Source organism: Pogona vitticeps, chromosome 5 (genome assembly GCF_051106095.1).
Source record: "Pogona vitticeps strain Pit_001003342236 chromosome 5, PviZW2.1, whole genome shotgun sequence".
NCBI classification, from domain to species: Eukaryota; Metazoa; Chordata; class Lepidosauria; order Squamata; family Agamidae; genus Pogona; species Pogona vitticeps.
In genome coordinates, this window is record NC_135787.1 from 111,768,175 (window position 1) to 111,792,459 (window position 24,285).

The 24,285-nt window shown below is 41.0% G+C and overlaps 1 protein-coding gene across 18 annotated transcripts in view; it reads left to right on the plus strand.

Moving 5' to 3' along the window:
* Positions 1-24,285, plus strand: part of PPFIBP1 (PPFIB scaffold protein 1) — a 139,009-nt gene that overhangs the window by 56,564 nt on the left and 58,160 nt on the right. For all 18 annotated transcript variants that reach the window (XR_013545658.1, XM_073000734.2, XM_020810043.3 and 15 more), the window contains exons 2-3: positions 18,710-18,807; positions 22,338-22,543. Coding sequence is in view for 17 of the 18 variants with exons in the window: in XM_073000734.2 (XP_072856835.2) it covers positions 18,744-18,807; positions 22,338-22,543 (270 nt within the window). In the remaining variant the exon portion in view is untranslated. The remainder of the gene's footprint in view (positions 1-18,709; positions 18,808-22,337; positions 22,544-24,285) is intronic.

A 24,285-nucleotide genomic window follows, 5' to 3' on the forward strand; every position in this document is an offset into this window, starting at 1 on the left:
AATAGCTCATTTCCCTTAGCTTGTGTGCAAATTCCACCATTACTGCCTTTTAAACTGAATGCAGAGCACACAAAATAAAAAGTAGTTGTAGACAGTAAATCCTGTTGGTGGTGTGGACTGTGAGAGTCTATTCAGTTGGTTCTGACATTCACAGGTGGGTTCTGAAGTCCATATTTGAAGCATTGTTCCTAGCAAACAGATATGATCTCTGTAAATAAATATTTTGCATTTTACCATCTCTCTCTCTCTCTCTCTCTCTCTCTCTCTCTCTCTCTCTCTGTGTGTGTGTGTGTGTGTGTGTGTGTCTGAGAAAGAGAGAGTAGCAAGATTTTAGGGGATTTTGCTTTCTTCCTTTTCTCCCTAAATGTTTGTGTTAAACCACATCTAAAGAACTTATCTAGCCCAAAGGGTTTTGAGATGTCCTTTAAAAATGAAGTTACTTTCTGCAAAATCTTGGACACAGCACATAATTTTAGCAATCAAACATGTAGAAACTGGAAAGAAAATGCATGTTTTTGTGTGCTTGCAAGACTAAATAATTCAGACGTCAGAGTAAGAAACTGACTGGAATGTCAATAGCTGATAAGGAAATTCTTAACTGATAATGGAAATTTACCTTGGCTTCAAACTGGCCTTTTTGCTGCCTAACCTTGACAGATTGTGAGACCAAACAAAGTGTTCAGTTGTGAGTACAGGAATTCTGATGGATTATTTGACTGTGTTGTTTGGGAGAGTGGGAATGAGTGCGAGTCTGAAATAAGATCTTCAAAGCCGTTTTAAAAATGTGTGTCAGCCATGGCAAATTCCTCCCTGGTGCATTTTATTGTTGTTGGAGCACTTATCGTGATGAAGGACTTCCTTTCTGGTATGTGTCTGTTTGCATCTCTCTCTGTGTGGCTATTTCTCCCCCTCGCTTTTAATCCTCTTTCCTATTGATGGGAATAACATAAGCCTTCTTACAATTTGACTTCCCTCTGCCCTCTTTTTCCTCTGTTAGGAAAAAAATCTATTCAAGAGTATGGATGTGCAAAGATTCAAGGAATACTGTTCTTATGTTGTCCTTAATCTGAACAGGTTTCCACATGTTAAAAAGCATCAGTTTTTGATAGTAGCAAGTATATTTCCAAAACAGTGTGCTACTTTTATTTGTTTGTTTGTTTGTTTGTTTGCTTGTTTGCTTGCAGGTTTGTTGTTGGTACTGTTGCTGTCTTCCGCTTTTTACTGCATAATGCCATCTTTTACATCACATGGAGTTTGAGTGGCATATGAACTCTTGCCCTTACGCCTGCTCTTCTCCACCAATCTGTTGCCTCTTAGTAGTGTGTTATGCTGAAGTTGTGATTATATGTGTATGAGGGGGGAGTGCTTTGCCAGGATTTTGTACCTAGTCGTTCTTGCCTACTCTAATTGCTATCTTTAATCTGCCGATTAAAAAATAAATCTCTCGGCAAGATTATATTTTCTCCTTTTGCTTTGTGTAGAACTACCTGAGCACACACTGGTACAAGAATGTACCATAATGGTGCTTTACGTAAAGTATAGCTCATTTATCTGCAGAGACTGGTAGACTGCTTGGAACAGATCTTTTCTTTCCAAACCCTGCACCTTTAAAGACATACCAGTGTGTCATGAAGAATAAATGAACTGAATTATTAAAGGCTCCTTTGTGAACTCAGGATACCTGCACTTAAGAAATTTGCCTGTTGTGCTTCTGCATGAGTGTCTGGCCTTGCCTCCTACTGCTGAGTATTTACGTGCACTAATAGTTGTACTATGACCTTACATTGAGGTTTTTAAAGGAATAATTCATGATGCAACATAGTCATTTGCACTTAGTAGGATTCTACTACTTCCATGTCAGCATGAATGACTGGTTGCACAGTTATTTGACGCACTGTACAATGACTGCATGAGTTTGGGGATTTTGTCACTGAGGCACCCTCTCAAAATGAACAGGAGACTATCAGCCCCCTAATTAATGCCTTGCATCTCGCATGGAACTTGGCACCACCCAGCTTCTTCGTCTTTCATAGAATAGAATCATAGAATCATCGTAGGGTTGGAAGGGACCTTGGAAATCTTCTAGTCCAACCCCCTGCCCAAGGCAGGAGACCTCATACCATCCTGGATGTCATTCTTTGGGGACTCAGCAACATGGCCAAGATGGAGCCTACATTTTCCACCTTGAAATAGTTAAAAATAGTTGTGAGGACCTGGACTTCTTGGCTAAAGCCCCAAGAAGCCTGCATGGGAAAATTCCTCCAAATTTCTGGAACTGTAGTTTGAATATTTTGGAAGTCCCATGCCTCTAAGTCTAATTGGCTTAAATTCTGTTGCACAGATCCATGTGCACAGCAGTGGTGATGTCATCAGCAGTGGCAAATCACCACTGAAGAAAGGCTGCCTTTGATGATTTCTGGGTGCATGAAGTTCATTACATTCTATATGTTCTGGAAGTTGAATCATAGCAACTGGATTTCTTTCTTATTAGGTTGAAACGTTTTCCTACTCATCCAAGTACAGTGGTGCCTTGCTTAACGGGCGCCCCATAGCGACGAAGATTTTGTGATCGCAAAAGTGATTGCATTGCAATGTTTTAGATGGAAAAAATTGCTTTGCGATGATCGGTACGCTATTTCGCTTACTGATTATCGCATAGCGATGATTTTCCAACAGCTGATCGGCGGTTCCAAAATGGCCGCCGGGTAAAAAAATGGCCGCCCGCTGTGTTTTCGTGCTGATTCCTCATTTACTGGGCACCCAAAATGGCCGCCATATGGAGGATTTTTGCTTAAAGGTGAGTTTTAAGTCCATAGGAACGCATTAAACGGGTTTTAATGCATTCCTATGGGCTTTTTATTTTTGCATAGGGACGAAATCGCTGTGCAGCGATTTTTGCTGCACGGATTATCATCGCTATGTGGGGCACCACTGTAGCTTCTTTAGTTTGAGGAGAGTTGTTTGGAGACCCCTGATATATCCTCCATGTTGGTTTGTCCTCCAACATGGAGGATATATCAGGGGTCTCCTACCAACTCTCCTCAGACTGAAGAAGCTACTTGGATGAGTAGCGAAACGTTTCTACCTAATAAGAAAGAAGTCCAGTTGCCATAACTCAACTTCCAGATAATGTCAGCTGGATTGACTGAGAATCTTCATAGATATACATTGTGTATGAGTTCATAAGCATGCCAACATCAGCTTTAATCAGCAAATATTTACCTTTAGTTTGTGGTAATTTACACCTTGTGATTATGTCATCTCCATTGTGCATGAGTAGCTGTGCAACAGGACTTCACCCATTGATTCAGCTGGTCTACTGTGTTCTGTTTGGGACAAATTGTTGGATTTAGCCCAGGGTATGTCTCAGTTGCGTTCAAGGAGAAGCAGTGATTATTATTTATTTTGCTTTTATTCCAGTCTTCCTTGTAAGAGCTCAGAATAGCTACAATTTTATATAAAACACAATTAAAACCACAAATTACAAGAAAAAAGAATAATAAATTACACTTATCTAAAATTACAAGTGAGAGACAGTGTGGTGTATTGAATAGAATGTTGTATCAGGACTTAGGAAACCTGAGTTCAGATCCTGGTTTAATCATGCAAAGTGCTGATTCTAACCTATAAAGCCGTAAATGGCTTGGGTCCAAGCTATCTAAAAGACCACATCTCCCTCTGTGAGCCTGCCTGGACTCATCAGGGGAGAACTTTCTCTCAATCCCACCACTCTCATAGGTGCATCTGGTGGGGCATGGGAGAGGGCCTTTTCTGTTGCTGCTCCCAGACTCTGGCACTCCCTCCCACGGGAAGCTAGGCTGTCCCCATCTTTGCTCCCCATCTTTGCTTTGGAAGGAACCCACTTTCACTCCATTGTTGCACCACAGTGCTTAAATTGGCCAGGAAGACTAAATCAGCACCACAGTAGGTTGTTAAATGATTTTCAATGTGCAGCTCCATTTCACCCCATCTAAAATTGCCAAAACCCAGGAATCTTTCTCTTCTGGGAGCGATTTGAGGCATTTTAATCCAGGTTTACCATTGGTAGTGTTTTGTAAAGGAAGGGGTTGCATAATCAGTGCAGAATTCCCTGCTTTCAACCCTTGGCAGGGGACAGGCTATAACCCAATTAAACAGTAGACAGGAGCTCCCAAATAGCACACTTGTATTTTTGTTGCATGGTTTCAAAAGAATTCTAATGTGTTTTGAGTTTGACTAGTGCTTTTGGTCATGGAATAGACAGGTTTCAAAAATCAAACCATTAACAGCAGTTTTAAGTGAGTTGGTGGATTTCCATTTAATATTTTTCCTCATTGAAACTGACTTTATTTTATTTAAAGGTTTGGAGAGCAAAAGGTTCTGTTATTTCAGTTGCAGGGTGGTTGTCAATGTATGCTTTATGCTCTAAAAAGCGGCTGCTGCTTACGGAACATTACGAGTCTTTGATCTGTCTGTTTCTTATTTTAGCATACTCAGTTTATTCATGTAGATTACTACTTGCCTTTCAAGATTCAGCTCCCCGAACTTCAGAAAGTAGGTTACTGAAAGAGACATATGTCATCGCCTAAGTGCAAGGAGCTTTTTCTTCATCATTCAAAGGTTATTGCTAATGCACCAGCCTGCTTTCCTGAATGTGAGATGATGGGACACCTTTTTAAGAAAGCTAATGAACATTGCTAATGGTACATGTGGCCAACTAATGACCTGAAATTTAAAAAACTAAAACAATTTATCTGCAATTTATGTGGAATTTAAATTTTATCAATGTATTGTCAGATCAGACGAGTTTAACTTAGATTAATACTTTCCTTCTAATTCTCAGGATGTCTACATTAAGAGTTAATCTTGCTGAGCTCAGTACTGAATTCCCAAATATCAATGGGTGAATCCAGTCTTTTTTCTGATCTGCTTTGGTTTCACATATGTTTATGTTGTGTCATCGCTCTTCCACCCAATCTCTGCATCACTTGATGTACTTTAAAGAAGTTGTACAAACGTGCATTTATTTTTTGCTTGCAACTTCTCTTAATGTATAAGTTTTCATATATTTTGAGCCAAGAGCAAAATCTTGGGAAAGTAGACAGGCAACAACATTAGCATGTTCTCATCTGCATGTTAGTCCAGGAAATGTGGATTCAGGATGCGATCTGACAGCGGCAAAGGCACACACCTAATCACACTGGAAAGTGTTGCTTTAATGGGAGTGATCTCCCTTAAAGTAGCCTTTCTGTTTGATGGGCATTTCTCTAGCCCAACCTCAAAAGGTAGTATCTCTACATCTGACCCAAAAAGGTGCAGCTTGAGCACTGATCAGAGTCAAGCTGGAGTGCTTTTTTTTGTATGTCCTGGGGTTGCTGGGAAGTAGATTGCATTGCTCCAAAAGACATCCAAATTGCTACCTGTCTTCCCATGTGATCACATAGTAGGTTTGTTTAATTAAAAACATGAACCAAATATAATTCCTCCTCATCTCTGTTTCCATCAAGAGCTAGTTACACTGATGCAAACCCTTAAATTAACAGAAGCACAAGTGCAGTATTATCAAGGAACTACATATAAGAGGACTGACATTGAGATCTTGCTATGTTTGGAACCAGTACTACTTATTTAGGACTTAAATTTGGACCAGGATTCAAATCTCTGCTTACCATTGAAGCCCATGATCTTGGGCTAGTCATATTATCTCAGCCAACCCTGCTTGTTGTAAGAATGAAAGTGGGACTAGAATGGAATTCAGCTAATGGTAATTCAATCATCACTTATTTATGTACTGTTCTAGGCATGTTAGTTGTATTTCTACATTTGGTTCTAGTTCATAAAATATTGTGTGTGTGTGTGTGTGTGTGTGTGTGTGTGTGAGAGAGAGAGAGAGAGAGAGAGAGAGAGAGAGAGAGAGAGACCATTTTACTGTCTTATGGTGAAGAAAAAAATACAGATATGATTGCAAAGCACTTTGACAAGGGGAGGTAAGCCACTGTTATTGCTGATGCAAGAGGAATAAATCTTTAAGGTCAACTGTGATTGGGTTGATTAGAATTTGAAGCAGTTCCTCCTTTTTGGTGGGAAATGACAACTGAGTCTCTTCAACATCAACAGATTTATTTGTTTTAACATTTGGCGATTCCACAATGACTTCTGTAGGATCAAAACAGCGAAGATTAGGTAAGTGTTCATAATGTGATGATGAAAACTCCATCTATAAACTGGGAAAGTTCATTGAGGGGCTGGTCCAAACTGCTTCTGGTCTGTAGGTTTCCTCAATGGAGCACTCCACACCAAGCATATCGTTCCACAACAAGGATGTCTGGCCCAATCTCCTTGTGGTGGTTGGCTGAAGGATTGATCTGGCCTGATCACCTTCCTCCAGTAACCTTGCCCTCGTGGAAAGACTACAACTGTCCATTCTAGTCTCTCTGTCACTGATCCCTTTTCCTTTCTTAGTTCAGGGTCTGGTAGTAATCCTCCCACTTTCAGATTAGGGAAATCTTCTAACAACTGGCATGTTTTTTTTTTCATATCTGTATTCATCCTTTTCCGCCTCTCTCTCCTTCCTCCTCCTTTGCTGTCTCTTTCTTCAGTATACTCAAAACTCTCATCCCCCTTTCATCTTTTATATCCTCTTCCCACACTGGCAGAATTGACCTCTCTTTTTCATTCTCCCTCCTCCACCAAACAGATTTCAACCTTTTCTTCTCTTCCCTTTGATTCCTTTCCTTCTCTTTCTTCTACAATCAATTCCTCCCTTTCTATTATCTTCCTCTCTTTTATCTCTCCCTCTCACTCTCTCGCTCCGAGGTTTCTATTTGAGGGGACAGCTCACTCTGTTCCTTATCTCTTTTTTCTATTTCTCCTTCACATCAACATTTAAGGGCTATGCAGATAGTTTTCAATAATTTAGTTTGTATATGTCTGAATACATTTGGAAAAGGGTTGACCTTCATTAAAGAAAATGAGATAGGATATGCCATATTTTTCTCCCTGTCTGAACTGCTGCATTATATTTGCTGTATCTGTATTTTATGCTGTTCCTTCACCAAGGCTGGTATGTACCAGACTTAATCTTTAGTAATGTATAGGGTCTCTGTTACACTCATGTCCAGTGTCTCATATAGGAAAGTGAATATGCTCCTGCTTCATGAAAGATGGAGCAGGCAATACTCTGTCTAGAATGAAGCAGGGTAGCCATTGTCCCTTCCTAATTCTGATATTTCAGAACCTAGACAATTCTTAAGATTGTTGTTGTTTAGTCATTTAGTTGTGTCCGACTCTTCGTGACCCCATGGACCAGAGCACGCCAGGCTGTCTTCCACTGCCTCCCGGAGTTTGGTCAAATTCATGTTGGTAGCTTCGATGACACTGTCCAACCATCTTGTCCTCTGTCATCCCCTTCTCCTCTTGCCTTCACACTTTCCTAACATCAGGGGCTTTTCCAGGGAACCTTCTCTTCTCATGAGATGGCCAAAGTATTGGAGCTTCAACTTCAGGATCTGTCCTTCCAGTGAGCACTCAGGGTTGATTTCCTTTAGAATGGATAGGTTTGTTCTCCTTGCAGTCCAGGGGACTCTCAAGAGCCTCCTCCAGCACCACAGTTCAAAAGCTTCAATTCTTCGGCGGTCAGCTTTCTTTATGGTCCAGCTCTCACTTCCATACATCACTACAGGAAAAACCATAGCTTTGATTATTTGGACTTTTGTTAGCAAGGTGATGTCTCTGCTTTTTAAGATGTTGTCTAGGTTTGTCATTGCTTTCCTCCCAAGAAGCAGGTGTCTTTTAATTTCGGGGCTGCTGTCATCATCTGCAGTGATCACGGAGCCCAAGAAAGTAAAATCTGTCACTACCTCCATATCTTCCCTTTCTATTTGCCAGGAGGTGATGGGACCAGTGGCCATGATATGGTAATCGTCTGAATTGAATTCGCCTATTCCTGTCCATTTTAGTTCACTGACACCCAGGATGTCAGTGTTTATTCTTGCCATCTCCTGTCTGAAAGCATCCAGCTTACCAAGGTCATAGATCTTACATTCCAGGTTCCTATGCAGTATTTTTCTTTGCAGCATCAGACTTTCCTTTCACTTCCAGGCATGTCTGCAGCTGAGCATCCTTTCGGCTTTGGCCCAACCACTTCATTAGCTCTGGAGCTACTTGTACTTGTCCTCTGCTCTTCCTCAATAACATGTTGGACACCTTCCGACCAGAGGGCCCCATCCTCCAGCATCATATCTTTTAGCCTTTTATTTCTGTTCATGGGGTATTCTTGGCAAAGATACTGGAGTGACTTGCCAATTCCTAATCCAGGTGGATCACATTGAGTGAGAACTCTCTACTATGACCTGTCCGTCTTGGGTGTCCCTGCATGGCATAGCCCATAGCTTCTCTGAATTACTCAAGCCCCTTCGCCATGACAAGGCAGCAATCCATGAAGAGGCAACAATCCATGAATTCGTAAGATAGTTCTTGCCAAATCAAGGGTTCTACATGCTGACATTTGTCATATTAAAAAAAAATATATGGGGCTTTTGTATTAGATAGCCATCACAATGACAGAGATCACTTCCATTTCAAAAATAGAACAGCCCTGCTTCCTGTTCAGAAAGGAAGCTCCCAGCTAGCAGTGTGGCAGCTGCATGAGAAGGTATGGCAGAGTTAGGCCAAGTTAAGCATCCCCAGCTAGGTGTCCATGAGAGTAGGTCTGTTTGGGGAACTCCTAGAATGGAGAATTGTGGAATTTGTAGCCCCCAAATCCTATGCAATTGCCCATATGGCACCCCCTTTGGGGTTGTCTGTTTATACAGACACTAGTGAATATCTTGCACATATTTTGGCTTGTTTGCCATCTCCTCCCCAGTTTGTTAACAGAGATATCCGTGTCTTGGCTGAACTTCACAAAGCATTACAGTCTAAAAGGCAAGAATTGTAAGCTGATGGATTAGGCAAAGTTCAGTGGATGCAAATACTTGGGAGAGGGGAGGTTAATCCTTCATTTAGCTTAATGAATGCAACTACAAGAGAGTTGAACTTTAGCACTGGCAGGCTCTGATTGCTGCAACTGCTCTGTTAGTCTTCTGTTTGTTTGAGTGGCTCTGGAAGCCAAGAGGGAAATTTCACCTCAATTGGTTTTTATTTGTGTTCTAGTCTGGAGCAGAACTTGGAAATGTTACTTTTAAAGTTAGTGGTCCTTTAATTCTTTTCTATTTTTTTAATAAAGGCTATTCACTGTAATTACACAGTTTATATTTAGAAAAGGAACATTCTGGACAATGCCTTGTTTAGCACTGTCAGTGCATCAGAAGTAATGTAGCAGTGGTCGATTGCTACTAATTAAAGACTTTTCATTTTAATAGTAGGCTGTGCCCAACTTGCATGCTGTGAGATAGTCACACACAAAACAAAACAGAAACAGGAACTTTTTAATTAGTGACAATCGACTGCTGTTGATGACACGAGTCCTATTGCACTGGCAGAGCTACACAACAGGAGTCTGGCCACAGTGCTAGGGTTACTGGGATATTACTTTAAAAATTGCTTAGTCTGTAACTAAAAAGTAAAAAATATGTTCACTCGCACCCACCCCCAAAGTAAGCCTGCAAAGGTTTGAAGTTTGTAGGCATCCTTCAGTCTCGAGAGACTGTGGTAATGTGCTCTGAATAGAACAGCTTCTAGTGTGGCTGAGAAGGCCAATTCGAGAGTGCCAATCCCTTTCACACTGAAGACAAATCCAATCTGTCCCTTGTCCAGCTCCCTGGTTTTGCTGGTTTCGGGACTGCCTCTTTGCCTCAGCCTGCTGAACAAGTGTCTTTCCCTGCGCTAATTCTCCATACAGGAGCTCTTTTGGAATCTGACCATCAGCCATTCTCACGACATGCCCAAGCCAAAATAGACACCACTGTTTCAGTAATGTATGCATGCTAAAAATTGCAGCTCATTCCAGAACTACTCTATTCCGAACTTCATCCTGCAAGGTGATACCAAAATTTGTCGGAGGCAACGCATACGGAATGTGTTCAGCTTCCTCTCCTGCCATGCATGAAGGGTCCAGGACTCACTGCACTACAGGTGTGTGCTCAGGACATAGGCTCTATAGACCTGTATCTTGGTATATGCCGTCAGCTTCTTATTAAGCCATATCCTCTTTGTGAGTCTAGAGAACATGGTAGCTGCTTTGCCAATGCGTTTATCCAGCTCAGCATCTATAGAGTGTGTGTCAGAGATCGTTGAGCCAAGGTACACAAAGTCATGAACATCCAAATCTTGTGTAGAGATGGTAATAGAGAGAAGTGAGTCCGCGCACTGGCCCATGACTTGTGTTTTGTTCAGGCTGATGGTTAATTTTGGCAGGCCTTCCTAACATGATTCATAAGTTGTTGGAGCTCTTCAGAAGAATGGGCAACAACAGCTGTATCATCAGCAAAGAGGAAATCCTGCAAGCATTTCAGCTGGACTTTGGTCTTTGCTTGCAATCTAGAGAGTTTAAAGAGCTTTCCATCTGATCTAGTCCGGAGATAGACACCTTCTGTTGCAGTTCCAAAAGTGTGCTTCGGCATGACAGCAAAAAAGATCCCAAACAGAGTCGGTGCGAAGTTACAGCCCTGTTCCACTCTGCTTCAGATATCAAAGGGATCTGATGCTGAGCCATCAAAAACTATTATGTCCTTCATTTCCTCATGAAAGGACCTGATAATGTTAAGGAATTGAGGTGGACATCCAATCTTGGGAAGTATTTTAAAAGGCTGTCGCTGCTGACCAAATCAAAGGCCTTTGTAAGATCTATGAAGGCCACAAAGAGCAGCTGTTGCTGTTCCCTGCATTTCTCCTGCAACTGTCTGAGGGAGAATACCATGTCAATGGTAGTTCTATCAGCTCAAAATCCATGCTGTGATTCTTGATAGACTCTGTCTGCAAGCACCTGGAGCCTCTTCAGCACAACATGGGGTAGCAGCTTCCCTACAGTGCTGAGAAGAGAGATGCCACAGTAGTTATTGAAGTTGCCCCTGTTGCCTTTGTTCTTGTACAATGTGACAGTGTTTGCATTCTTCATGTCCTGTAGTACTCCACCTTCCCTCCAGCAAAGACAAAAGATTTCATACAGTTCAGTGGTGATGATCTCTTTACAGCACTTCAGTACTTCAACAGGGATGTTATCCTGCCCTAGGTGCCTTGTCGGAGTCAAGGGAATCCAAGGCTGCTTTTATTTCTGGTAAAGTTGGTTCGCTGTCCAACTCTTCCAAGACAGGCAGGTACTCAATGTTATTTAGTGCCTCTTCAGTTACTACATTGTGATTGGGTTCTTTCAGATTTGAGGACAGTTCCTCCATTTTGGCAGGAAGAAGAGGCCGAGGCCGATTTAACCTTTCAATAATTCTTGCTTCATTAATTTGCACAACTTCTTCATTAATTATAACTGGATCAAAACATGATAAATCAGGTAATGGACCATAACTAGACAAAAGTGTCTTTCTTGAAGATCCACTGTCTTCTTTTACTGTGAGGCTAGACCAAAGCACTCCTTGTCAGTGATCCAGCATAACGTGGCACTTCTCCTCACACACACCATCCCACAAGAGGGATGTTGTGCCCAATCTCCCTCCTAGATGGTAAACTGAAGACTGGATCTGGCTGAACCATTCGTTTCCCTCATCCCTGCCCACGGGGAAATACTATAACTGTCCATTCCTGTGTCTCGTATATAGTTTCTCCTTTCCTGGGGAGTTCAGGATGAGGAAGCAAACCTCCTCCTACCTTCAGTTTAGGAAAATCCCTCAACAGATCACACACCTTGTCATACTGCCCTGCTTGCTCCAAGTGGTGCAGAACACGGCGGCCAGACTTCTTAGCGGAGCGAGAAAGTACCAACATATTTCTCCTATTCTGGCCATGCTGCACTGGCTGCCCATTCGGTTCCACATTGACTTCAAAGTATTAATGCTTACTTATAAAGCCCTAAATGGTTTAGGACCTCGATATTTGGCGGAACGCCTACTCCCACCAAGGTCTACCCGTATCTCCCACGTGAGTCAGGAGGTGAGGCTGAGGAGCCTGACACCGAGAGAGGCCCAGAAGGAAAGAACTAGAAACCGGGCCTTCTCGGTGGTGGCTCCTCGCCTCTTGAACAATCTCCCTCCAGTGATTCGCACGGCCCCTTCGCTGGGTATTGTCAAAAACCAACTGAAAACATGGATGTTTGTACAGGCCTTCACTCCAGTCAACCCTTGATTACCTTTTCCTTCTTTTTCTCTGCCATTTTGTATAATCTGTTAATTTTACTTGCGGATGTCATACATTTTGTGTTTATTTTTTGTTTTTATTTAAGTATCTGGAAGCTACCTAGAGTGGTCCCTGGACCAGATGGGCGGGGTATAAATGAAATAAATAAATAAATAAATAAATTGCTCATCTGTTCCTATTTTCACCTCCTTCTTAACTGACTGCTTCTCCTCAATGACTACCCCGAATCTCCGTTTTCACGTCCCTTTTATCTCCTCCCACAGTGATAGATCTAGCTCCTCTCCCTTTTCTTCTACTGAGCAGATTTCTATGTTGCCTTTCTTCTCTTCTGTCACTCCCTTTGAACCTCTCTTTTTGGTTGAGGACGGCACACTTGCTGTCTGCTCTCCTTCACATACCTTCTCTCTGGAATATAGCTCAGAGTAGGGCTGCACCCAGCGTTCCGTCTGCTGTTCTTGGTCCTGGATAATCACACATGTAGCAGACTTCAAGGGAGCAGATTTCTTCTGTATTGGACCTAAAGCCTGCTTGATACTGTCGTACATTCCCTTGATGTTACCTGTGTCTGCTGCTATCTGTATCTGAGAGCAGAGCTGTAGCCAATAATTGTTAGAACATCTCCTAGCAGTCTGTTGGACTTTGCTACGAGCAAGCAAAGAGCCTGCAAGCTGTACTCACTAGGACAGGCTTTGTATGCTGCTAGAGCTTTCCCCTTTTCCTCGATGGCTGGCATCAACTCCTCCGAATGGGCTTCAAACCAGTCTGCCGTCTTTTTGTTCTTTTTGCCAAATGTGGACAAGGTGGTGTTATAAACAGTGCTCTTGAAATGTTCCCATTGTTCAGGTGCATTTGCAACAGCTGGACCTGCAAGCGCTTGGACAAATTCCTCCACTTTTCTTTGATCACGAGTCTTGCTGATGTCAATACATGGTCTTCCTTCTTTTTTGTGTGATACAATCTCTTTATTTGCAATTTGACTCTGCTAGCCACCAGGGAGTGATCAGTATCACAATCAGAACCCTGATAACTGCATGTGATCGTAGTATTAGGAAGGCTAGAGCGTCTAGTGAGGATCAAATTGAGCTGATGCCAGTGTGTTGATCTTGGATGTCTCCAAGAGACTCTGTGTTGAAGCTTCGTATTAAAGAATGTGTTGCTGACACAAAGACCATAGTAACCACAAAGCTCCAGCAAGCATTAGCCATTTTCATTCATTTTTCCAATGCCAAAACAGCCTAGACAAGTGGGCCAAGAATTGTGATCAGCACCAGCTCTAGCATTAAAGTCTCCAAGAATGAAGAGCAGCTCTCTTTTGGGGATTTTTTCGATAGTAGCTGCCAGATCATCAGCCTTTCTGTTGTAGATGACAGTGTTGGTGTACGTATATGCACTAATGAGGGTGACCAGTCCTGCTGATGAGTGGAGCTGCAGAGACAGGATTCTTTCACTTCCCGCAGTAGGTAGAACAGTGGATCTTAGCAGATTATTTCTAACCCCAAAGCCAACACCATATTCCGTGGTCTCATTCAATAGTTTTCTCTGCCACAGAGCCTGAGTCTGGCAATCTTGTATCTTGCAGGTCAACAATGTCAATTTGCAAGTTATTCTCTTCCAAGTTGATGACAGCTGTCTTGCGCACGTTGTCTGTTTCCTGCAGGTTTTCAGAAAATCCAGGGGTCATTGTCCAAATATTACGTGATTTTTGCATGGTGCATAGGTTTAGGTTTAGGTTTAAAGTAGCATTTAACATAATTCATTCTGCAAAAATCAATGTAATCTTCATTATAATACTTTACATAAAAATAGGTATTTTCTCACCCACTGACCAGAATCCTGTTAGCAGTTTACTTGTGTGTTAACTCACCATGATGAATTGGTTCTGACTGGTGAGATGCTCATTGTATTAATAGGCATACATCTGTTGTGCAGTCAGGTGCATGCCACGTAATATGACTGGTGCTTTGTTAGTTAGCAGCAATTCACCAGCAATTTAAAATAAAATAAAATAATAAGAATGTTATTGCTTCCTGCAAATTACTTTCAATCCCTTCGCTGAAGCTACACTGATATAAGCAGCACTGAGGTCCATAGTGGCAAGGTGTTAGAGCAGAGGTCAGGGAACTTTTTTACCTTTTACCCCCTAAAAAAATTATATATGCCAACATTACCCCCTTGATTTGAAAGGAAGGAAATCATACATTATTTGAATTCAAAATCTTATTGAATCTACACAGGCTGTGTACCGAACTAGCAGGATATATAATCAGTATCAATGGCTGCCAGGCTATGTATCGAACTAGCAGGATGCACCAAATTTAATAAAAATGTACACTATTTTTCTGGAACACCATGGAACACCATGGGGTGGTATAGGGACTAATAAGGTGTCCAATGTGCCTAGCAAGTTGCATTAAATTTTTGCTAGCTCACAGAGGATTTAATCATCATCAGTGGCTGCCAGAGTGGTGCTAGCAATGACGTGTTTGCTAGAGACAGCCAAGGCAGAGTTGGGGCGGGGGGGAGGCTTTTCTTACCACTTTACTCATTCTATGTGTGGTGTGCAAAAAGGAACAAACCAGGCTAAAGGTCATGTCACCCACCCTGGTGCCACAGCCCAACATCAAAGGACCAGCATGCTTTTTTTTAAATCAACATCAATGGAAAACTTAGCAGTGGCCAGAGAATTGGAAAAGATCAGTCTGCATCCCAATCCCAAAGAAGGGCAGTGCCAAAGAATGCTCCAACTACCATACAATTGCACTCATTTCACACACTAGCAAGGTTATGCTCAAAATCCTCCAAGGCAGGCTTCAGCAGGATGTGGACCGAGAACTCCCAGAAGTGCAAGCTGGATTTCGAAGGGGCAGAGGAACTAGAAACCAAATTGCTAACATGTGCTGGATTATGAAGAAAGCCAGAGAGTTCCAGAAAAAACATCTACTTCTGCTTCATTAACTACACAAAAGCATGGCAGAAAGTGAGAAGGAATTAAAGAACCTCTTAATGAGGGTGAAAGAGCACAAAAAATGGTCTGAAGCTCAACATCAAAAAAACTAAGATCATGGCCACTGGTCCCATCACCTCCTGGCAAATAGAAGGGGAAGATATGAAGGCAGTGACAGATTTTACTTTCTTGGGCTCCTTGATCACTGCTGATGGTGACAACAGCCACGAAATTAAAAGACGCCTGCTTCTTGGGAGAAAAGCAATAACAAATCTAGACAGCATCTTAAAAAGCCACCCTCCCCTCCGCTTTAATTCAAGCCTTCTGTTTTCCTTGTCTGTTCTTTTTCATAGTTTTGAGTCAGTCTCTCTCTCTCTCTCTCTCTCACACACACACACAGACACACACATTCACCCACCCACCCTCCCTCTCTCCATTTTCTCCATACATTTTCTCCATACATTTAAATAAGCTTGATGAAGCCCTCAGTCTCTCGCACCTTCCTTCCCTCCTTCTCTCGTTAATTCTGCTCATTACCCCAAGGATTTTCACTTTTATTTATTTATTTATTTATTTATTTATTTATTTATTTATTTATTTATTTATTTATTTATTTATTTATTTATTTATTTCCGTCCGTCCGTCCGTCCGTCCGTCCGTCCGTCCGTCCGTCCGTCCGTCCGTCCGTCCGTCCGTCCGTCCGTCCATCCATCCATCCGTCCATCCATCCATCCATCCATCTATCTATCTATCTACTGTATCTATCTACTGTATCTATCTACTGTATCTATCTACTGTATCTATCTATCTACTGTATCTATCTATCTGTCATTTGGGGATTATGTTTCAAGGCTTATAGTAGCAGGTAAGCATTGTCATCCTTTTTTATGTGTTGAGAGCATAGTTCTTCAGTGAGGAATCTTTTTTATTGGTGCCAGCTGGCATTGAGGACTCCGGCAAATCAGGGATCATGTGGGTGTTCCACATTTCCGTCAGCATGTAGAGAGTGTGATGGATTTGGCAAAAAGAGGGTTAATCCATTCCCTGTGGTCTGTGAAACTGTGTGCCTGATAGGTGAATTTGTCAGATCGGAGGGAGAACCATCTTGAGAGAGCAGTCTACAGCTGTTTGGTCTTGCAACTTTTAGATTAGATTCCAGAGAAAGCTGTAAGGAGCCTCTTCCCATGGTACCTTGAATGCTGGCACCTGCCTTGTCGGAGGGCAGGGTGGTGGTGGTGGAGGAGATGCATGAAATAAGTTACTTTTTTGCAAAAAAGTGTACTTGCCAGAAGTTTCAGGGATCAGAGCAACAAAAGTGTAAGAAAGGATTTGAAACATCTAGAGAGGGGATGATGGGATATAAGTAGGATCTGAGCAATGAAGTATTCAAGGTTTTACCAGGCTAGCATTTGCCAAGCCACTGCTTGATTTGCTTCATCTCTCAGGAGAATGAATCTATTCCTGCTACTCTGCTGAATTATTGCATCTCTCTTACTTTGCAAATATAGATATAGGTAGCTAGCTTTATTATTTTCCGTGGGTCTTATTCTAAGTTACCTAATGTCTGAATGAGTTTCCTTTTTGCTTTTCATTAGGAATTTGCTTCACATCATTTTACTCCTGTTGGAAGCTTCAAATCTGCTTTTGAACATCTTTGCCATTTTGAAATGCCTTTAATAAAAGTAATAATTTTTTTCAACTCTGTGGTCACTCTGGAAGACCAAGTGGTTGGTGGTACTGAAGAAGGTGCCTTGCAACTTTGAGTACTTTGTGGTGTTTGGGCATTCCTACTTTGCAGGGTTGTTTTGCAGTAACAAGCAACAATCTTGCAGTTTCTTTGTCACACCCTAGAACACTAAAGGAGCAAGTAGGCACAGAATTGTTGGGAAGTCACACAGGAAGCTTTTCCCAGCCATTAGCACACTGGATCCCCTGCCCTCCCCAAGAAATACCTATACCAAGACAAGCAGGGGTAATGTGCCTGAGTAATCAGTGGATGCTCTCCGTGGTGGCCAGTATCATGGCAGACAGGAACAAGAAAGGTGACCTGAGTGGGGATGGAGTTACTGTGTTCATCCTTCTAGTCCCACTTCTATGATCATTGAAACCTGAAGCTGAACACATGAATATTGCACAGACTAAACACTTGTGAAATGTTTGCTCTGAACTTGTCTAGCAAGTGGGTGATCTCTTGCCCCCAAATATAAAATTTGATGATTAAACAGCCTTTACAGGAGGATGGGGGGGGCAGCAGGCTAAAACATCTGTTGTGTAGGCTTGTTGATATTTTGATGCAGCAAGCCAAATGTAGCTGTGTATTCTGAGTTGCCAAATGCCTGATAGCAGCCCTAGTTTTGTAGTCCTTGGAAAACAGCAATTGGTGGGCTGCCAGACAAATGTGGGTGTTGAGTTGTATGTGGCATGGTGAATCTCCAGTTGTGCATGCCTGTCTATTTTTTTCCACATTTTTTTTAATTTTTTAACATAAGGAGGGACAGAAAGGAAAAAGGGACTTGGAATTTATGAGGAAGAGGAGAGACAATAACATACCAACATCCATTCTATACCTATTGCCATATCAAGATTTTAGGTTATTCTGATTACTCTTTTCTGCCTTCTAGATTAAGTTCTCATCTCAATATATGCTATTTATACGTTGCCTGTTAATTCAGTCCACTTGTTGAATAGATCCCATCTTTCTGTTGCCTTTTGCAGGGGATAGTCCTTCATAACTTCTGATAGAATATCCATTTCTGCTATTTCCCGTATTTTTTCATTAAGATCTTGTTTCGGTACCATCGGACTTTTCCAATTTTTAGCATATAGAACTCTGGCTGCTGTAACAATATATACAACTATATATTCCTTTGACTTGTCTATATTATCAGGTATCATACTCAGTAAAAACAGTTCTGGGGTTAATGGCACCTTACAGAGCAATATTTGTTGCAACATAGCATGTACTCTTTTCCAATATTGTTTGGCTACTCCACATGACCACCACATATAATAACTTCCCACTTGTGCTTGTGCATGCCTGTCTATTGAAGGTTCTGTCTTCATGTTAGAACCTCCCCCTGGAAACCTTCCAAGCTGTTGTGAACAGAGACTGTAAGCCCAAAGCCTATTGTTCACGAGAGCCATCTCAGTGTATCAGGACACAGCTCCAAATATGCAGCTTCTGGGCATTGTTAAGACCTGATCTCCTGTCTGTTAACTTTACATCTGCTGGCTATAGAAAGGAACAGATGTTCTACAGAACAGACGGTCTATAACAGTGGATGCTTGTTGGAAAGGGACGTCCTGTGGCAGGAAGCCATTCCCCTTTTCCCACATAAAGGCTGGGTTTGCAGGCAACAGACTTCAGGTTATGAGAGGCCTGGGTGATGTGCACCTTGGACCATTGTGGCTGAAAGGGCTGAAACCTTTTGGTCACAAGGGCAGGGTGTTTGTGTAAAACTCTCATTTGTAGATCATTTCACTTTGCAGTGACTCCTGGAGTGCAGGAAAGTGCATGTAACATTTCTTGTTTCATTACTTTAGGTATTTGGAGTGATTGCCCTGAAGGAACAAGAAGATGATGAGTGATGCAAGTGAGATGTTGGCTGCAGCTTTGGAACAGATGGATGGCATTATTGCAGGTAGAACCCTAATCCAGTTTGTTTGCTTGTTTTTAATTTTCTTTTCATGTGCCCTTTTGTTCATGAGGATGTTTTTATCTTTAGAGAGGATGAGATCAAACTGAATGGGCTTGCTTTGCAAATTCATGCAAACAAACCCATCAGGCTTGCTTGAAGCTCTCTTCTTAACCCTCACCATCTGCTTCTCAAAGCTGTTGACTGATATGACTCCACCATTGCAATCTGTTCACTGCAGACTGAGGTGGTTGGTTTGGATTTCCCCCACCTTTCAAATATAGATACAAGTGTGTTTTAAAGGTCCTCAAGAATAGAAGGACAGGGAAGGGTGTTGTTGACTACAGAGCTCATAAAGATCTTTAAATTATTCCAGATCTCTCTCAGGTTGGTGGGAAAACCAGCATATGAAAGGAAAAGCTAAGTTTTTACTCCTCTACAGCATATGCTGTCTTTTTGTTTGTGAGAACTAAGTGCTGATTGCTCTATTTCCTTCTCAGTTCTGAAAGAGGTAGTAAAGAAAGGGAGTTCTGACCAAGCACACTAACAATTTGTCTTGATCTCATGCCAAGCCAAGCTGTGTAAACAGCTGCTTAAACTAAGAAAATAGTCCGAGTGGGTGCAGTAAAAGTTCTCAGAGATTGGTTATTTTATTGCACTTGCGAAATCCTTTTATAAACTGATAATAGCATCTTTCCATCTAACCAGTTTTCCAATATCTATGTCATACATACATTTTAGATCTATTTGACAAATGTCAACTTTCTTCTCCAGTTGCATTTTTATTCCCCTGAAGATGGTTGATTCCAGATTGATCTTAGTAAGGCAGCTTACACGAGGATAAAAAGGTCCAGATTCTCAGCAATTGAATACAACAATAAAAGTGTCCTGACAATTAACATGATAGCAATCACCTTTTCCCCTCAGTGAATTAACTTCTGAAAGTTGTTCAGCTCTAAGAATACTTTAGATTACATAGCCTCATAGAAAGATTATTCATGTGTTCTGAATACATTTTGATAAGAGTCATTTGGAGCATGATTCATATCGTTTCCTCCAGGAGACTTGAGACCAGAAAGCTATTTCTTCATAACTGCTGTTTTTTAACCTATACGTGTCCTTGGCAAGAAAAGTTTTCCAATTAAAACAGCCTGTAAATGCACATACATTTTTTCCTTTGGAAAAAAAAATGAGACTTTGGTGGAGTGTTGTACAAACCTGGCCAGTTTGGGAACATAGCTTCCATAAATGAATGGTTTTCTGTCTGCCTTTGTAGTGGAATGGAACCTGTATAACCAGAGAGACAGTACCTCTGAGCAGCAGATGCTCCAAGATGACAGACAACCAGGACGGCTTCCTCCACTGTTTCTGAGCTTCCTAGAAACATCAGTTTAGCTTCTGGGCCAGAATGGATCTAGGTTTGGTCTAACATAGACAAGTTCTTATGTCTGTGATACTTGGGGCTTAGGGAAATTACTTTTTTCTACTACAGTTTGGAAAATCGCCCAGCTGATGTGATCAGTGTTGTAATTGTTACAATCGAGACGTAACTTTTGTAATTTTTTTAAAAAGTGTTTTTCTCCCTACATTCGGGGAACATACAAGCATGCAGTCTAAAAATACTCCGAAAGTAACACAGCCTTGCAATTAAGGCCACAAATAACTCTTGGCTTTCAATGTTCACTTTTACTGCTAGAGTATTGGCAGGGGAAAGATGTGGAAGCCTTCACTCTATTCCTCCTATACAGGATAGATGGAACCCTCTGTTGCTTCTCCAGCAACCCCATCCATTGCCTGCATATAATGGCTAACTGTGAAATGTGCTCATGCCAGGCTAGCATTAAGGTTTGGGGAGAGGGTTATTGATGATGATATGTTTAAGGGCAGAAGGTGACACGGTGTCTTAAATTGTGGTGGAAATCATTTGAAAATGGTGTGCTGCATTCTGAGGCATTTCTTTTTAGGACAACAAATAGATGTTCAAACTATTCCCAACACGTTTATAGCACAATCCTGTGCCTGTTATATTCAGAAGTCTTAACTGAAATTTAGTCCCAGGTCACTGTATGAACAGTATTGTGACATTAAAATATGACATTGCTCTTTAGCCTCTACCTGCTTCTGAGACTGATTCCAGATCCCATCCATGTTATAATCATAAAGAATTATAATTTAGATTTATTTTTTGTCAGATTTTAATATTCAGATTGTTGGTTTTTTGTCTAATCATTTGGTTTTAGGGTCTGTTTTTCCTCTTTCTCAAAAGAAAGCCTGAGCTATTTAAAGTTACTTTCAACCTTACTGCCTAAGGGACCAGGCAGTATAACTGCAAATAAGGAAATAAAAATATATCATGCAGATTATTATATGCATCCATCAGAGATCATATTCCTCTGGTGACATCTTAAAGACAAACAGATATACTGTGACATATGTTTTCAAGAATAGAATACACATTGTTAGACATGTAAATTATTCTCCTCAGTTGGCAACCACTCTTGCACAGCAGAATGGACATAGCGATTATAAACAATGGGATTAAATAGTTACAAAAAGTAAATGATGCTACCTGTGGCAAGAAAATTGAGAGCAGTAATAGGTCACGACTACTGTAGGAATATGAAGAATAATTGAAAATTTGAATTTGAAGGATTGAAAAATTCTTCATTGATTTTAGATGTCTTTATTCATCAAGATTTCTTGACCAAGGTATTCACAGCCAAGTGAGATTCCTCGCTTCTCACTAGGAGTGAAGCAAGGCTCCCCACATTTTTTCTGTTTAAGTTCTCTGTAATTTGAGCAAAATACATGTGTGCAAATCTCACCTCCTTTTCCATTACATGTACAGGAGAACTGACTGTCAAATGACCCTAAAACTAAGAAGCATTTCCCCCACTTTTTGTGCAAATTGTCATTTGTTGGTTTTTTTTTTGGCGGGGGGGGTTGTGCAGGAAAACGTATCCACATAGTTATGAGAATGTCAGGAAACTTTTGTGTATCCTCACAGACAGGCAGAAGAATGTGGGAATTCATCTTCTTTGCCTGCTGTGAGGTCAAGATAAGCAAGGATTTATATCCTAGTCATAACACAGTTTCAGTCATGTGAAAAAGAAAGTACACCCACTTTGAATTCTATAATTTTATGTATCAGGACATAATAAAAATCATCTGGTCCTTAGTAGATGAAAATTAGGGAAATGCAACCTCAGATGGGAGAATTAAGAATGAGGTTACTCAGTGTATGCCACTTTAAGGTCCCTGTTAGTGTAAAAATCTAAAGATTGCTCAGACAAGATAAATAACTAAACAAATCGTAAAATAAATTTGGCTTACTAACACATTTGAAATGGCTGACTTTCCCAAGTACAGTATGTCTCACTTCTTTGATTAACTCCTGATTGTTTTAAGTTTTAAGAACTCTTAATACTTTAAATCCTACTTCCTTTCTCTCTCCTTCCACACCAGACAAATACTTTATTTCAAAAAACATGATGATTAAAGGTTTGCTTGAATGTTTAAAACTTTTGTGTTTCTAGGCTCCAAGGCTTTGGAATATTCTAATGGCATATTTGACTGTCAATCCCCAACATCTCCATTCATGGGGAGCCTGCGTGCCCTACATCTTGTGGAAGATTTACGTGGGGTATTGGAAATGATGGAATCCGATGAAAAAGAAGGGTTACGGTGTCAAGTTCCAGATTCAACAGCAGAGATTTTGATAGAATGGCTACAAAGTCAAATGGTATGGCGATAATATACATTAGTATGTGTAAAAAGAAAAGATTGATGGATTATCCCTTTGTTTGACCTGTTTTCCTTCTGTAATGCTCTTTGATGTGTATCAAAACTGCACAGTAACTAAGGACCATTGTTTCCATGTTTCCACCAGAACCAGTGACTCCTCCTTGCTTGTTCATCCACCATTGTGCCTAGGTCACCCTACGAAATCTTTTGGAGACCTGAGAATCCGTCTGCAGTGGATTTTTTGCACAATAAAAGGCTAGAGTAGCAGGGGAAGACAATTCTAAGTATTGGCATTAGATAGTATAGTGCGCTGTTGGATCTTAGCCACTGTCATAGTGCAGCTTCAAAGGATCTTATGTTGTTTTGTCAGGGGGTATGTGAGAGTCACATTTTGTTTTAAGCATTATTTTCATAACGTTAGAAGGCCCGTCTTTTCTTTTCCAGGCTGTATATAATTTTTGTGTTAACTAAAACAAACATTGTTTTGCTTATCATTCTTCCTGCTCTGTCAGTTTTTTGTTTTGAGGGTGTAAAGCAGTGGTGTCCAACCTTGGCCCTCCAGATGTTCTTAGACTACAGCTCCGAGAAGCCTTCACCACCACCTCTGCTGGCCAGGATTTCTGGGAGTTGGTCCAAGAACATCTGGAGGGCCAAGGTTGGACACCACTGGTGTAAAGCATTGTCTCCTGAGAGAAGCTTAGTCTGATTTAATATATTCTTGTGCCAGTCTTCAAGGACTTAACTCTTCACTGTTGCTGCTACTGTCCCTGTTTTATTCCACTTTAGAATTTCAGCCAATGTTGACCAATGCTCAGAGATTGGTAGACTGATAACTTATTTAGCAATGATCATATGACTGCAGCCCCCAGATGACGTTTGCGACCTGAGTCTGAAATCACCTCTCCAGAGAGACTTGTCACAAACATCTACCATCAGTTTTTTTTAACTCTTTAACTACAATTTTTCTGCAGTATCTATGAAGTGGTAGTGCTTGTCCTGATGAAGTAGAATCTTCTTTACAAAAACTTGCAGTTTGTTTGATATTTTAGTGATCCAATAAAAGGAATCACCCACTTTTACATTTGTGTAATCTTAAAGACCACACAGCCTTTTCCTAATTCTTATTTATCGGACCTTTGGCTGTAGAATAAATTTGTATTGTATTCTAATTCTTACTTAGCAATGTTCTGACAAATCTTTGAAGAATTTCATTAAGGGAGTTGTTGCTTCTCGGTGGGAAGATCTTCTCCCCAAGTTGTTTCAGTTTGTGAAAAATTGCCCTTAGAGCTCAAAGAGTGCAAAGCTTTCTTTCTCTTGATACCTGTTGCCTATTTTGTCTGATAAGTTGTCTCTTTAAAAGGGATGGGCATTTTCCACTTTTTAATGCTTAGCCTCAAATCAGGGAATACTTTTGATGCCTTAATTTGTGAATGAGCCCTTCTTTGTGTTCAGATTGGCACTTCCATACAGTTTTCCCTGAACATACTAGTTTGCTGTATCTGATAAGAGCAAAGTAACCTTGGCTTTTTAGGCCTTCTGGAGACAACATTTAGGAACTGTATATCCCCTCTTGCTAACGTTAAACAAGACTTGTTCAGCCATGCTGGAAATGAGTAAACTCTTAGTGCAATAGTGATGTCTACACCTCTTCTTCTGTAAACCATCATGTTTTACTATGGCCCATTTAAATTTGGACATTCATGTAATTTTAAAATGATATTTTAATACCACATAAGCCAC